At 39.2% G+C, this 13604-nt stretch overlaps 1 protein-coding gene across 1 annotated transcript in view; it reads right to left on the bottom strand.

The window, feature by feature from the left end:
- The window catches only part of arhgef12b (Rho guanine nucleotide exchange factor (GEF) 12b), a 51393-nt gene that overhangs the window by 25221 nt on the left and 12568 nt on the right, over positions 1–13604 (bottom strand). Inside the window, exons 2-10 of the mRNA XM_026181335.1 lie at positions 12155–12246; positions 8602–8700; positions 8426–8475; positions 6700–6757; positions 6038–6252; positions 3238–3354; positions 2497–2622; positions 432–530; positions 246–356 (exon numbers count right to left, since the gene is read on the bottom strand). Of these exons, the coding sequence (XP_026037120.1) occupies positions 246–356; positions 432–530; positions 2497–2622; positions 3238–3354; positions 6038–6252; positions 6700–6757; positions 8426–8475; positions 8602–8700; positions 12155–12246 (967 nt within the window). The remainder of the gene's footprint in view (positions 1–245; positions 357–431; positions 531–2496; positions 2623–3237; positions 3355–6037; positions 6253–6699; positions 6758–8425; positions 8476–8601; positions 8701–12154; positions 12247–13604) is intronic.

The following is a 13604-nucleotide window of genomic DNA, read 5'->3' as shown; positions in this document are numbered from 1 at the left end:
AAAATAGAAAATGACTAAGAACAAGTCCACGGAAAGTTTGGTAAAATGAAGTTTAAATACAATTAAAATTCCTTGCTACTACTTTAGGAAACAGTATACGCATATGCTATATACTTATGTATGCTTTTAATTTTCAGCCTGCAGTGGCCTCATATTGGTATCAAATGATGATACCAATGGATTCAGACGATATTGGCAGCAAAGGCATTACCACACACTGATTTGTACTGTGTTTGTGGCTATACCAGAGGAGCAGGGTCAAACTGTGAGACCACATGGTGGAGGAAAACTGCGAGGTGTGCCGGCCGAGACTTCAGCAACTCAATACTCTGGAAACAGGTACACTCGCCATTGATCTGAGGAAAAGCATCCATTTATTAGATCGGATGATGATCATGTGACCCAAAAATCAGAGACATTTAGCCAGATACCTGTTCTTGTGATGATTCAAAGTAGTCGTCTTCTGCTCCAATAATCTGAGGGTTTACGAGGTAAGGAGGGCTACCCGCACTGCACTGGGTATTGGGGTGCTGTGTGATATAATTGAGGTGCAGGGTCAAACAAAGAGGTTCACATGACAAAGGAATAATTTCTTCTTCATATGTAGGAACCCTAACCTTAAGTTTAACCCAAGAAATATTTTTAACACTTTCCCCTTGGACAACTTATAGGGGTAACCTTTGTCTCTCTTTTCTCAACTGACTGGTTTTTATTTCAGGCATGCTTCCAAAACCAAATGACTGGCTTTTCCTCCCTCCTGTTCTATGTCCTTACTGTTGCTCTTGACCTCTTGCCAGGAATCCATTTACCAGAGCATTTAGTTATCTATTGTTTTTTATTTTTTTCCTGCTGATAAGGAGTTAGGGTTGAGACTTGTTTTTAAGCAATTAGTGATTAAATTTTTTTCTAATATTCTTTGATTCACTGTTTTGCCCTTAGCTCACCCTAAAATTCTATTTAACCTTCTTTCTGTTTTTCCCTTCCCCTGTTTCTCTCTGAACCAACTTTACGTTGTAAAATTGAAAATAAAATGTGTTCAAGGATAATTCTTTTTTAAGTACTGCAAACGTCCTCCATTAAGTTACCCAAATTGCATGGCACTTTTGCAGTTTCGAGCCCAAAGAGCAAGCACATTAGCAACCCTCTCAGTTGAACTGACAAAGAGCATGAACATCTAGAACTTCAGCTGGTGGAGACAGAGATCAAAGTAGCGCTTCCTAGGGTAAATCCACTTCAGTAGAGTCATTTCACTGGGTCTCTGGAAGCAACAACCCCTGAGGCTGAAATAAAGCTCATGTAGAAATAACCTGCATTTGTGGTTGCCTCCTAAAGCAAGTCAGTCAAGTGTTAATAGGGCAAACTTAATAGCATTAAAAACATGACTATAGATGGGTGGAAAAGCAATTTGGTCACAATGAAGAGCTGTCCCTTGTGTATCAACCATATGCTGGGTGACTCCTTTAAATCACTGGTTTAGATTTTGCTTCAAGTTTGGGCATGGCTGCTTTGATTGAAAGGTATGCTAACAAAGATGCTGGTAGCAGAAAGCTACTTTAGCAGAAAGCTACTTTAGCTAGCTTTCTGCTAGCACCTGTTAGCAATGAACTGAAACTCACAGCCATGTTTGTGCTCTTGGTGCCTTTTTTAACACATTATTGGAATCATCTAACATATAATATAATATAATATAATATGTTAGATCCATCCATCCATTCGCTTCCGCTTATCCTTTTCAGGGTCGCGGGGGGCGCTGGAGCCTATCCTAGCTGTCATAGGGCGAGAGGCGGGGTACACCCTGGACAGGTCGCCAGTCTGTCGCAGGGCTAACACACAGGGACAGACAACCATTCACTCCTGCATTCACACCTATGGGCAATTTGGATTAACCAATTAACCCATCCCCACTAACTGCATGTCTTTGGATGGTGGGAGGAAGCCGGAGTACCCGGAGGGAACCCACGCAAACACGGGGAGAAGATGCAAACTCCACACAGAAAGACCCGGGAATTGAATTGAACTCAGGACCTTCTTGCTGTGCGGCAACAGTGCTAACCACTATATTATATTTGGGCTTTCTCTGTGATGCAAAGCATCCAAGAAGTTTGTGCTTCAGTTAGTATGAGTGTACCCTTTGTCTGTGCAACTTGCTAACCAAGCTTACAAGCACTCCAGACTTTAGTGTAAATATGGCCATTTGTGGCTGTAAATGACCATACACCTGCCAAGGTTCCAACATGGCAGCTGAGGAAAAAGGGGATGCGAATCTCTGCATTATACTCCTACACTTTCAACTCATGCAGTTCGCTAACCAAACATGCAAGGCATTGCTAATAACACTGATAGAATATTGTCATGATGGAGAAATAATAACTTCTGGCTCTTCTGGCTAATTTATGGGAGGGGCCTATTGTCATTGCTTGTCTAGTTTTATTCATGTGAAATTAAACATGTTTAATGTCAAATTTACACCAAATCAAATTTGCGTGTGCATCTTACTGTGTCAGCGGCATCCTCAGCCTCTGGCGATGTGCAGATGTTGAGGCCATCCCGCCGACTAATGTCTGGGCTCTGACAGGGAGTCCCTCTGTAGCCCACAGTGTCAAAGAGGGGGCTGCTGTGAACCTAATGCAGACACAGATGCATGCACATTAACACACACATGACACACAAAACACTTAAACCAAATTGATTGTTTAGTCTGGTGCTGAATACTGGGAAATTCCTGAGAGTGGAAAGCACTACTTAATTCCTATTTTTAGAAGCTGTGATAAAAAGACTGTTATTACAAAGGAGTCTGTGTAAGCAGCAAGGCTTTGTGATGTGTTTAACATTAGATGGTGGTTACTGCTACAATAGATTATTAACAAAAATCCTTGCTCAGCAGCAGCAGCTCAAAAACTCAGAGGTAAAAATGAAAAGTGTGACTTTAATTCTTTTTTTTTTTAAATCTATAAGTGGTCAGAAAATACCTGAAGTGTTGATTTAACTTTACAGCCGAGAAAAGAGGGCTCTTATAATATATAAAATCTTAATGTTCAGTCAAGTTTATCAACTAACTTTTATCATATTTTATCAGCTTTAACATTTAAAGTAATGACAGAATAAAACTGAAAAAACTGTTCAAAAGCCGAACCGAGAACACCTCTGACATCTGTTTATCGACTCATACATGACCAGCCTACATCGTCATTACCAACTGGCACCATATTAAATGCTCTGATGTGTCGGTGTACTCACTGAGTTGTTATTGATCACGGGGCCATTGTCACACGGTGTGGGTGAGGTCTGTTCCTTCGGAGGAGACCCACCGTCTCCATCCTCATTCTCACCATTCCAGGAAGCCGTGGCTGCTTCCTGAAATTCAGACAAACATATACATACATGTATATATATTCCTTTATTGGATCATGACACCACCTTTTGTTTTTTGTTTGTTTAATTTTGCCTCTCCACACCACCTCAGGAGATTTAAAAAAAAAAAAAAAAAAAAAAAATCAAACAATCAAGACATGATTAAAGTACAAACATTCACTGATAAATTCGAGGGGTTTTGACAAATGTATTGCATTAACTGTTTAGAAATTACAGCCATTTTTATACACAGTCCCCCATTTTCAGAGGCTCAGAAGCAATTGGACAACTGATTGACAAGCAGTTTCATGTTCTTTTATTCAGTGACAAATTAAGCTGAACTTGCATTTTACAGCTGCTTGGTGGAAGATGCCGATGCAAGCAAAGGAGGCTGAAAATCCAAAATAAACCTATCAAAGAGACAGAAAACCTGCCAGATCAGCATTCTGGTACATTCTTAAAAAGAAGGAATGTACTGGCAGCAGCAACAGAAAAAAAAAAATCCCCTCACATCTAACCAAGTCCAGAACACTCTCAAGGAGGAGGCAGACATATCATTGTTAAAGTCTACAATCAAGAGATGGCTTCATGAGTGTAAACACGCAGGGCTTATAACAAAGTGCAATCCGCTGTTTATACTCAAGAACAGGAAGGCCAGATTAGACTTTTCCAGAGAACATTTCAAATAGCCTGCACAGATCTGGGAAAAAAATATTGGGACAAATGAAAGCAAGATAACCCAGAACGATGGGAAGAGAAGAACATGGAGAAAGAGATCTAAAGTATATCACATTAACAGTGAAACACGGCGGAGGAGGCGTTATGGCATGGGCTCGTATGGCTGCCATTGAAACCAGACTGCTAGTGTTTCTTGATGATGTGACTTCTGATAGAAGCAGCAGGATGAATTCTGCTGTGTATGCGGCTGTACTCTCTGCTCAAATTCAGCCAAATGCTACAAAACTGATTGGACAGAACTTCACATTTTAAATGGATAATGAGCCAACGCAAACTGCTAATGCAATCCAAGAGTTTCTCAAGCAAAGAAAGGGATATTCTTCAAAGGCCAAGTTAGTCACATGCCCTCAACCCAACAGACCATGCAGAAAACTGAAGGCACAGAGACCCACAAACAAGCAGAAACTGAAGGTGGCTGCAATAAAGACCTACCAGAGTAGCACTGAGGAGGACACACAGCATTTTGTGATGTCCATGGGTTAAAGCTGGAAATTTGCACTTCAATCACATTTTGATCATTTGATTGAAAAGTCACTTTGGTGGTATACAAGGGCAAAACTGCAGGAAACATGTCATTGTCCACATACATATGGAACTGTATGCATGAATTCATTCAGACTGTTATCAGTTACAAATGATTAAGATCATACAGACTAAAGATCATCTAGTGACCCTGGACCTCCAACTAGTCACGGAATATCATGGTTGCAAAATTCTTTTATAATTTTTCCAGAGTTTTTTTAGATGTGGATGGATTTTACGACCACAACCTTCTGACAGTAGGATGATGGGAAGTTGATGCTTGGAAATCTTAAGTGCAATGGTTGGTTACATACTGGTCTTTTATAAGGAAAATTGAACCATTTCATTTGGTTTTATTAACCAGAAGTATGACTAAAATGAGATTACTTATATTTAAATTGAACTAGACACAAAATCTGACAGGGGAAAATGTGACTTAAACATAATAATTGGGCACGTAATCCTGTCGAAGTTTGAGCATTTGAGTAAATAACTTCCAAATTGAAAGCCGAAAGTCCAGAGTTTCAACAATCCCTAAATCGTATGCACATTGCAGAAAAAGTTTGACTCGTTCGATGTTACGCGGTGGACACACTGCTGACATCCTGCAGCAGTTTCAGTAAAAAGTTGGTTGAAATGGACCGGAACGATGAGGCTAATTAAAAATAATGAGCTGCATGGGTTGTACCAGCCAGATAAGCTTATCACGAACCCTGTCACAGTTAAAAATAACATTGTGTCAGAGGACTGAGGTTTCACTTCACCGCTGTAGCAGAAGGAGGCATTAATCTGAGTATAAAGCTCCTTCATTCAAATTTTTTTTTAAATTCACCATGTATTATAATTACTTTAAATAATAACAAATTACATTATTCTTATTATCTTTTTGAGTACGTGTGTTATTTCATTACATATTTTTGTTCTGGTAATAATTTAAACTGAACAACCTCTGGAGGATCATTTGTGCCAAGTTACTCATTCAGAATGTAAGTAAGTGCACTTAAAAACAACTTTAAAGCCTGATGGATCGATCTAGCGGCTGGAACATTACGTTCACTTGTCAAGGCCCATAAAATGTTTACAGTGACCATATTGGGTGATACTTTATTGCAGAACAAAGCTAATTTTCCTCTAGCGGTACTGTGGTTTTTCCATCATCTGATACAGTTTACTAAAGTCCCGCCCGCCTTCAACGAGACCTGCAATAACAGGTTAACGGTGATTTCATTAGTAAAATAGCAGCTGAGTTTTTTTGCTGTGTGTGTTTATGTCTCAAAAATATATACAGTGTTGTTCACTTATTGTGCTAATGGAAGTTTATACACCCTCTTAGACATACTTGCAGAAATCCTCGCTTTTGCATTCATCCACACTTTAAATGTGACGCTGCTTACACAGCTTACAACAGGATTCTCCTCTTTCTTACCCCATCAGACAGAGAGGAGGATGTGGTGTTGTCCTGAGGGCTACAGGGTGTGCTGCTGGTCAAGAAGCTGCCTTGCTCCCCACCTGACAGTGCAGGTGAGTGGGGTGCTGAGAGAGTGTCTCCTCCTTCCTTGTTCCCTTCCTTCTCCTCTTCCAGGGGGATCTGAGGAAGCCCTGGAGGCCTCCCCAGCACTGTCAGGGCTACATAGGAGCCCGCTGCCAGAGAGGAGTCATGGGAAAGGAATGAAGGGAGGGTGAAGGGAGGGGAGAATATAAAAGCCATCAGAACCAGCTTAGACAACCCAATGTGTCAGACCGTTAGAGGAACAATAAGCAATCTGCAGAGCAAGTATGCTTATATGTTATGTCATGAGATAATGTGCTGTTTGAACTGCTAACTGTAGCACTTATGCTGCAATAACTTATAAAGGCAGTGTTTTGACTTTGAGTCTATATATAATAATACAATGTTAGCTGACACGTCTCATCTTTTCTGATAAGTCACTTAAGATCTTTTTGCTCAAATGTAGTTTAGGATTAAAACAACTCAACTAATGTTTATGTTGACTTAATAATATCTTCTTAATGAGCCTTGTAAATCACAAACAACACAACAGATGTGATACAGCAAACTAAGGATGTAAATAATTAGAGCATACTCACATCTTATCAACTTTACAACCTCTAGGTGGTTTGAATGTGTAACTAAGGTCCCGTTGACCTGTCCAAAGACAAAAAGCATTAGCAAAGAATTTCTACAACTGACCAACATATGTTCCTTAAAGCCTAAAACCCACAATTATACTGTTTTGTTTATTTCATTCGTGTTAGTCACTGTTTATATGTGGCATCATTCTGTTTTTCTGTTATTCTAAACAAACCCCATGACAACATCAAAATTATCCGTGGACATCAGTCCATCTCACTGACTTCACTGTGCTTTTAGTGGCTCATTTGTTATTTCTGAACATGTTTAAAAAGAGCCACAAGAAATGTATGCATGCATTCATAACAGGGAAGAAGCTTTGTGACACAAAGCTGAAGTGGCTGAAAAACATTTGGTTAGCTGATCACTTTATTATTAATTCTGTTGCTTTTATAGTACTTTTTCAGGCATTTTATAGCCTTTATTTTGATAGACCAGTAAAAATCAGATGGGAAAGTATGGAGAAAGCATGGAGAAAGCATGTGAGCTGTTGTGAGACCCTGTTTTTATAATATTTCTAAGAAAAGTAAAAACACAAACAGCTGGGATGGAAGAAAATGGATAGAGATAAAGCAGGACTTACAACATGAACAGGTCACACTGTGAACTGCATGTTGGTTTTCTGATATTTTATTACAGTGCAAATAATCTATAGATTCTTTTTAACTTTCTAAAGTCATCAGTCCAGTCATTACCACGTCTCATTGTGATTGCCCAGCTGTGCAGAGGCGAAAGAGTGATGAAGCATGAAACTGTTCTGTGTAGCACTCATTTGTCTATTGTTTGAAAATCGAGCACAGCATCAGTTCAGGAAGGTACAAAGTGAAATCCAGCCACAAACAGCAGCTCAGCTGATCTAAATGCCAGCCCACCTCACCTAATGGCTCAACTGACACCCTTATACGCATCAAATTAGCAAATCACGTAGGGAGCGCCATTTAAGCTACTTTATCTTTCCTAATAACCCCTGGAGAACATAAAAATCCCTTTGGGGTTGCATCATGAAGGGCATCTGGTGTAAAAATCCGCCAAATCAAGCATGTGGAGCTAGAAACTGTGGCAACCCTCAGTGAACAAGGCAGCAGCCTGTCCAACAATTGCTGCACATCTGCAAGCCTTTGTGCAACCCACCTCCATCACAGCTTCCCTTCTGATGCTGTTCCTGATTTTTCTTTCCTTTTGGGTCATCTTGCGGCTGCTCTTACTGCCTCCATCATTCCAATAAATGCACATCACTGCTTACGGAACTATCCATCTCCTTTTTTAGTCCTAACTAAACTACTTGTGGCGCGTTTTAAATTGCACACTATCAATGTCTCCTTGAGAAAACATTGAAAATGTTTGTGCCAAAGTCAAGAAACAGTAGGACAAAAACATCCTGCATTCAACTTACTACACAGTCCTAATCCCTTTGTCATTATCTGTGAGGTTTACTGTACAGATACTACATTGGAGCAGAAGTACCACTCTGAAAACATGCCTGATACCCATCCCATTGTGTACAATAAATACAGATTTCCTAAGAAATAAGAACTGGATTTGAATCTTTATTTTGGGGAACTAAATAAAAAAAAAGTTTTAAAACAAAGGAAAAATTGGTGCTAATGTGCTCTTGTATTTTAGAATCATTAAGGTTCATTTGCTGATCCCAGAGGCAAGAAGAAAATAAATGAGGAAGCTAACCTTAATGATCCTATCTCCTGTCTGCACACCAGCTCGCATTGCAGCTCCATCTATAATGCAAAAGACAGGAGAGGGTCAGAAGTAGTGTGTGTGTGTGTGTGTGTGTGTGTGTGTGTGTGTGTGTGTGTGTGTGTGTGTGTGTGTGTGTAAGAAGTAAGAAAGAGAGAGAGTCTTACCATCTTTGACCAGCTGCACAAACACAGGGTTGTCTCCACTTACTGTCAGCCCAAAGCCATTTTCATCTCTCTGGATTATCACACAGCGCTGGACCAGACCTGTCTCACACACACACACACACACACACACACACACACACACACACACACACACACACACACACACGGTACCCAAAGCGGTAAAAAACCAAAAACAAACTGTGGACGACTTTGTTTTGTGGCATTTTGTTTGCGTTACAAAGATGAAAGCGTCACACTGCTGTTGTTGTTGGATGTGGTTGATATCAACATTACAAAATTACTGAGAGCAGTAATATATGAAGTTTAATCTCATTCTTTTGCACTATAAACCTCGATCCGGTACTGCGGGGGAGAAAAAAAAAAGCATTCACACAGGAAGTGACAAATTACAAGACTGAAATGAAAATAGTTTCTTAAACAGTCTCCTGCCGTCTTTTCTGAGACTCACTGCTAAAAGATCTTCATTTTTCCTCTCATCTCTTGGAAAGAGTTCACTGGAATAATGTTTAAAATAGTTGAGAAAATCAAAATAGATACCACAGAGCAGCAGAACTAAAGGTTGACACTAGCTTAGTCATTGGTTGCCTATTTGTTGTTTTAACATCACAGCCTGGTTTTATTATTAGAGAAAACATCTGTACTTATAACTTTATATTGCTAAAGTAAAACTTGTTGGAGGGAATTTGTTGTTGTGTCTGGAAAAAGCTGATTTTTAACACAGATTTTAAATACATGACCACATCTTTGTTTTAAAGCTGTGATAGTGATGGTATTGATTGTTCTCTGCTCTGCATGAAGACATAATCTAAAATAATAACCTGGAACACATTTAGATCTGAAGTTGTATGACAACTATACTTTAAAAAAAAAGTATGGTGTTCCACAAGGGTCAGTTTTAGGTCCTCTATCAAATCTTCCTTCACTTACCTCAGAAGTTATCTTTATTCTGCAGATGTCACTCAACTTTATATAAACATATACCAAACCTCAGCACTTAGGATGAATTTTTTTGTTTGTTTTTTGCAGAGAACAATATCTGTGTAGATATGTGTAGGCAAATAGGCCTCAAACCCGATTCTAAAGCTTAAAACTACAGTAGCACACGATTCTGGGCCAAAGGCACAACAGCACAGTGCTTAAACCTGACAGGAGGAATCACACAGATAGAAATAAAAAACAATAATAATCTTTTTAACCTTTTCACGCATAGTGGTCACTACAGTGGACAGCTATTCAAAGGCTTTTTTATTGTATTTGTGTCAGTGTTGATGGTATACTTGCACATAAACACAACACACAGTGTATATTATTTATTCATTTGTCAAATTCATATGTAAGTAAGTGCATTCACATGTAAAAACCCTTTGAAAAGTACATGTTTAAAAAATGAAGTTCAAAAGTATTTTTTCATGCCTAAAGATGAATAAAAATAATTAAGAAAAAAAACCCCTGATCGTGGTTGTCATAATTCATGCATGAAAGGGTTAAACTCACTCCCTATCTAAAGCAGAGATGTTGGTCACACGTACCTCCATTTCGATCTTAAGTGGGCAGAAGGAGTGAAACTGTACATTCTGTCACTAAAAAGGAGTTTAACTGCACATTTAATCACTGACACTTCCTAATATAAGAAGAGGAAGTGCGATTTCAACACTACCAGTACAGTGTTTCTCTATGATAAAGAAATGTTGTTGTAGTAAATAAACAAATCTGTGAGCACGACTCTCTGGAATTAAACTCCAAGAACAAAATGTATAAAATTACAGAAAATGTTTTGGTTTCATTGCCCAGACTGTACTGTAACTATAAAAGGAAATAGTTTCTTTTTTATACTGTAGAGCCAGTACTTATTTACTTTGGTGTAGTATGAATGGCCACAGGAGCGGTCTCTATCAGCAGGAAAAACTGTAAAACTTATAAAAATACATTTAACAGTCCGAAATTGATCCTCCTTCACATTTTTCAAAGCCATTCAGGTGAACGGATTGGAGTTTATGATGGACTTCTACTGTTTGACAGCCCTGATCTAAAGGTTGAATGCAACAACCTAATGCCTGTAACTAAAATGCTGCACTTGCAGTGTGGTTATCCTCTATGATCCCCCTCGTTCCTCATTCCTGTTAACATGAAAGATGCACAGACTTCTTTGTTAACTATATACACTATATTTATAAAAATGAACAGGTAAAACGGTACAGTGCTAGACCAACCATGATTTTATTATCCAGTGGGAATGAATTAAATATATAAAGACACTGATGTAATTTCACAATGAGATCTGTGTTATGTTTGAAAAAAAAAGAAAAAGATATAAGTTATATAAAACCTAACTTGTATCGTCTCAAATATGCATCAAAAATATATTTAAATGACAACTGCTACAAAGAGTAGAATAAATATTACTCTGATTTAATCTCATCCATTGGTCTTACCCACGTTTTGTTTTTTAAGTGGTAAGAAAGCGACGCCCTAATTAGACATTGAACTAAATGTCGCATAAATGGCACAGAAATGCCCATCAGCTCACGCCAGGAGCACAGCTAGTAGTTCTCATTTTAATCTGACCAATCTTTGCAGTCCTCTGAGGTCAGGGACTCATTTTGCAAACCGAGCTGCGTCTATAATAAAATCCTACAAATCAACCTCACCAGCAACATGAAATCTGCAAAGAACATCTGCTAGATCAGGAAAACTTGATGTTCTTCCTGCAGCCACTGAGGAAGTTTAGTGCAATCTGCCTGTCTGGTTACTCCCACTTCAAAGAACCATCAGAGAGAGTTGAGTGGATAATTGGTTGTCTTTTGGACTCCATGAGGAGCCTCAAGACTCCAGGGTGAACAAAAGGGCAGAAAGGATTAATGTCAACCCGGCAACCCAGGCAACCACCTTCACAACTTCTTTCTGAGCGCAGCCTACACCCACACCATCTCTATTCGCTCCCCCGCCAGCCTCTGTGATAAATACTCTAGTGGACAATATCTGTTTTAAAGTTTTAAGCAAATTGGATGCAAAAGTTCAGGCTTAGAAAAATCAAATCAAATCAAATCACTTTTTATTGTCACATCACATGTGCAGGCACACTGGCACAGCACATGCGAGTGAAATTCTTGTGTGCGATAGTACTTCAATAGTACAAGTGTAGAAAAGAAAGCTGCATCACTGATGAAGCTGGAACTCTTTGTCTACGTACTATTGTGCTATTTCCCTGAGCAAAGACTGATTTTTTGTCTGTCCAATTATTGAAAGCAGAAAGATATTTAAACTTAATTTGAAGTTAACACCACAGAACGTTCAAGTGATGCAAAACAATTCATTTCTGCACCCGCACATCGGTACAAGCTGAGATTAGAAAGTTGAGTTACGAGCTAAGAATCGATCCGTCGTCATTCATCGAGCCTTTATGACGGATATTTACAGATAAACCTTCACATTGAATTCACAAAGTGAAAATTCTGCAGAAAGTGAATGAAGCAAATGAGAAAACAAAAGTGATCAACAAATCCAAGAAAATAAAGAAATCTGTGTCTGTTACCTGTAGGGTCGAACTCATGTTTGAGGGAAGGAGAGGGTTTCTCATTCTTTGGCTTCCAGTCTGTGGGCTCCCTGTTGAGAATGCTTGGAGTCCTAAAGAGACAAAACATCAAACCTTAAAAGTCAAAGTTTAGCTGCAGTTAAGTAAAGCTGAAGTTGTTTTCCGAATGTCCTTCCAAATGAAATCCTGATGTTGCTCTTTTCATTCTTATATGAAATACATAAATATATATAAAATGTTTGGCTGCTCATCATGGCATCCATTCATTTAGCTTTTATGGGTATCTGCATATTCAAAATATGCATTAAATTATTTCACAGGAAGCAGTGTGGGAGCAGCAGAGCCGGGCAGATGTTTTGATTGATGTTTAAATGTTTCTGTCCACCTTGTAAAGATCCTTCTAACGGGTATCTGTTTTAATAAACGTGCAGCTTTTCATTATCTTGGCAAAATAAAGCCATCTCGAGTCATTTCCCTTCATCCTAGTAGCGTGCCAAAATCTGTAATTCCTCTAGTGGCCACATGAGGCTGGCTCAAAAGTGAGTCAATGCCCCATAGACTCCAATGTTAAAAAGCCCAACCAGAGCAGAAATAAACATGTTTAAAGCCTGAATCACATTTTTTACTATTGTCTGTAGTTATAATTACTTTAACTTTACATTTCAACAACATGAAGGCGCTCATTTGCATTTTAGCTACCTGCTTTTTTTTATTTTTATTTTTATTTTTTACCTCCAGTTATTTGCATTTTTAAAGCAATTATCTGATTATCCTGAGGGGATAATTATACTAACACGTTACTGAGTTGACTTTTTGAGGTACCTTGGTGTACCGATTATCAGGGATCTGTCTCTAAAGTAGGTTAAAAATTCTGACTTGATAAAACTGTCGATGAGTCTGTAGTTCCACTTAGTCCATCCCTAAGTGGAACTACAGACTTGCTGATGTCTAATTTAGAATAATTTGCCAATAAAACAACTCACTAAGCTCCATGTACTCCCACTTTCTTGGATTTTATAAGCATATCCCCCACTGGAGCTGGACGTGAAGGTGGCAGTTCATTTATTAATAGCTGAGGCTCCCTCAGCTCGTCCCTCCCTACTCGTTCCAGAAGAGGGGGTTTTGTTTGTGCTGCTGTTCCTCCCTCGGACAATGGGGGCCCTGGGCTCTTAACAATGGCTCCCACGTCAGAGCCAACTTACTATACTGTGGCTTTGTGGGACACATTCCCGGAAACAGGGACCAGGGTTTTTGGCTTGGCCTGAGTTTCCTGAATGTGGGAGAGGGCTGAGAAAGAAGCAGAGGAGGGAGGCGGGAAGGAGGAGGAGGAAGGAGGTGTCTTTGAGGAAAGACAGAAGACTGGGCTTAGGAAATTTCAGCTAAACCTCCCAAAGTGAACAATCCAGTGTAAACTCTCCTTATGGCAAAGAAAAGGAAAGAAAGTAATTAA

The sequence above is a fragment of the Astatotilapia calliptera genome, chromosome 10, assembly GCF_900246225.1.
Source record: "Astatotilapia calliptera chromosome 10, fAstCal1.2, whole genome shotgun sequence".
Classification (NCBI taxonomy): Eukaryota; Metazoa; Chordata; class Actinopteri; order Cichliformes; family Cichlidae; genus Astatotilapia; species Astatotilapia calliptera.
The sequence above is the reverse complement of the archived record's forward strand: the minus strand, read 5'-3'. Positions and strand labels throughout refer to the sequence as shown.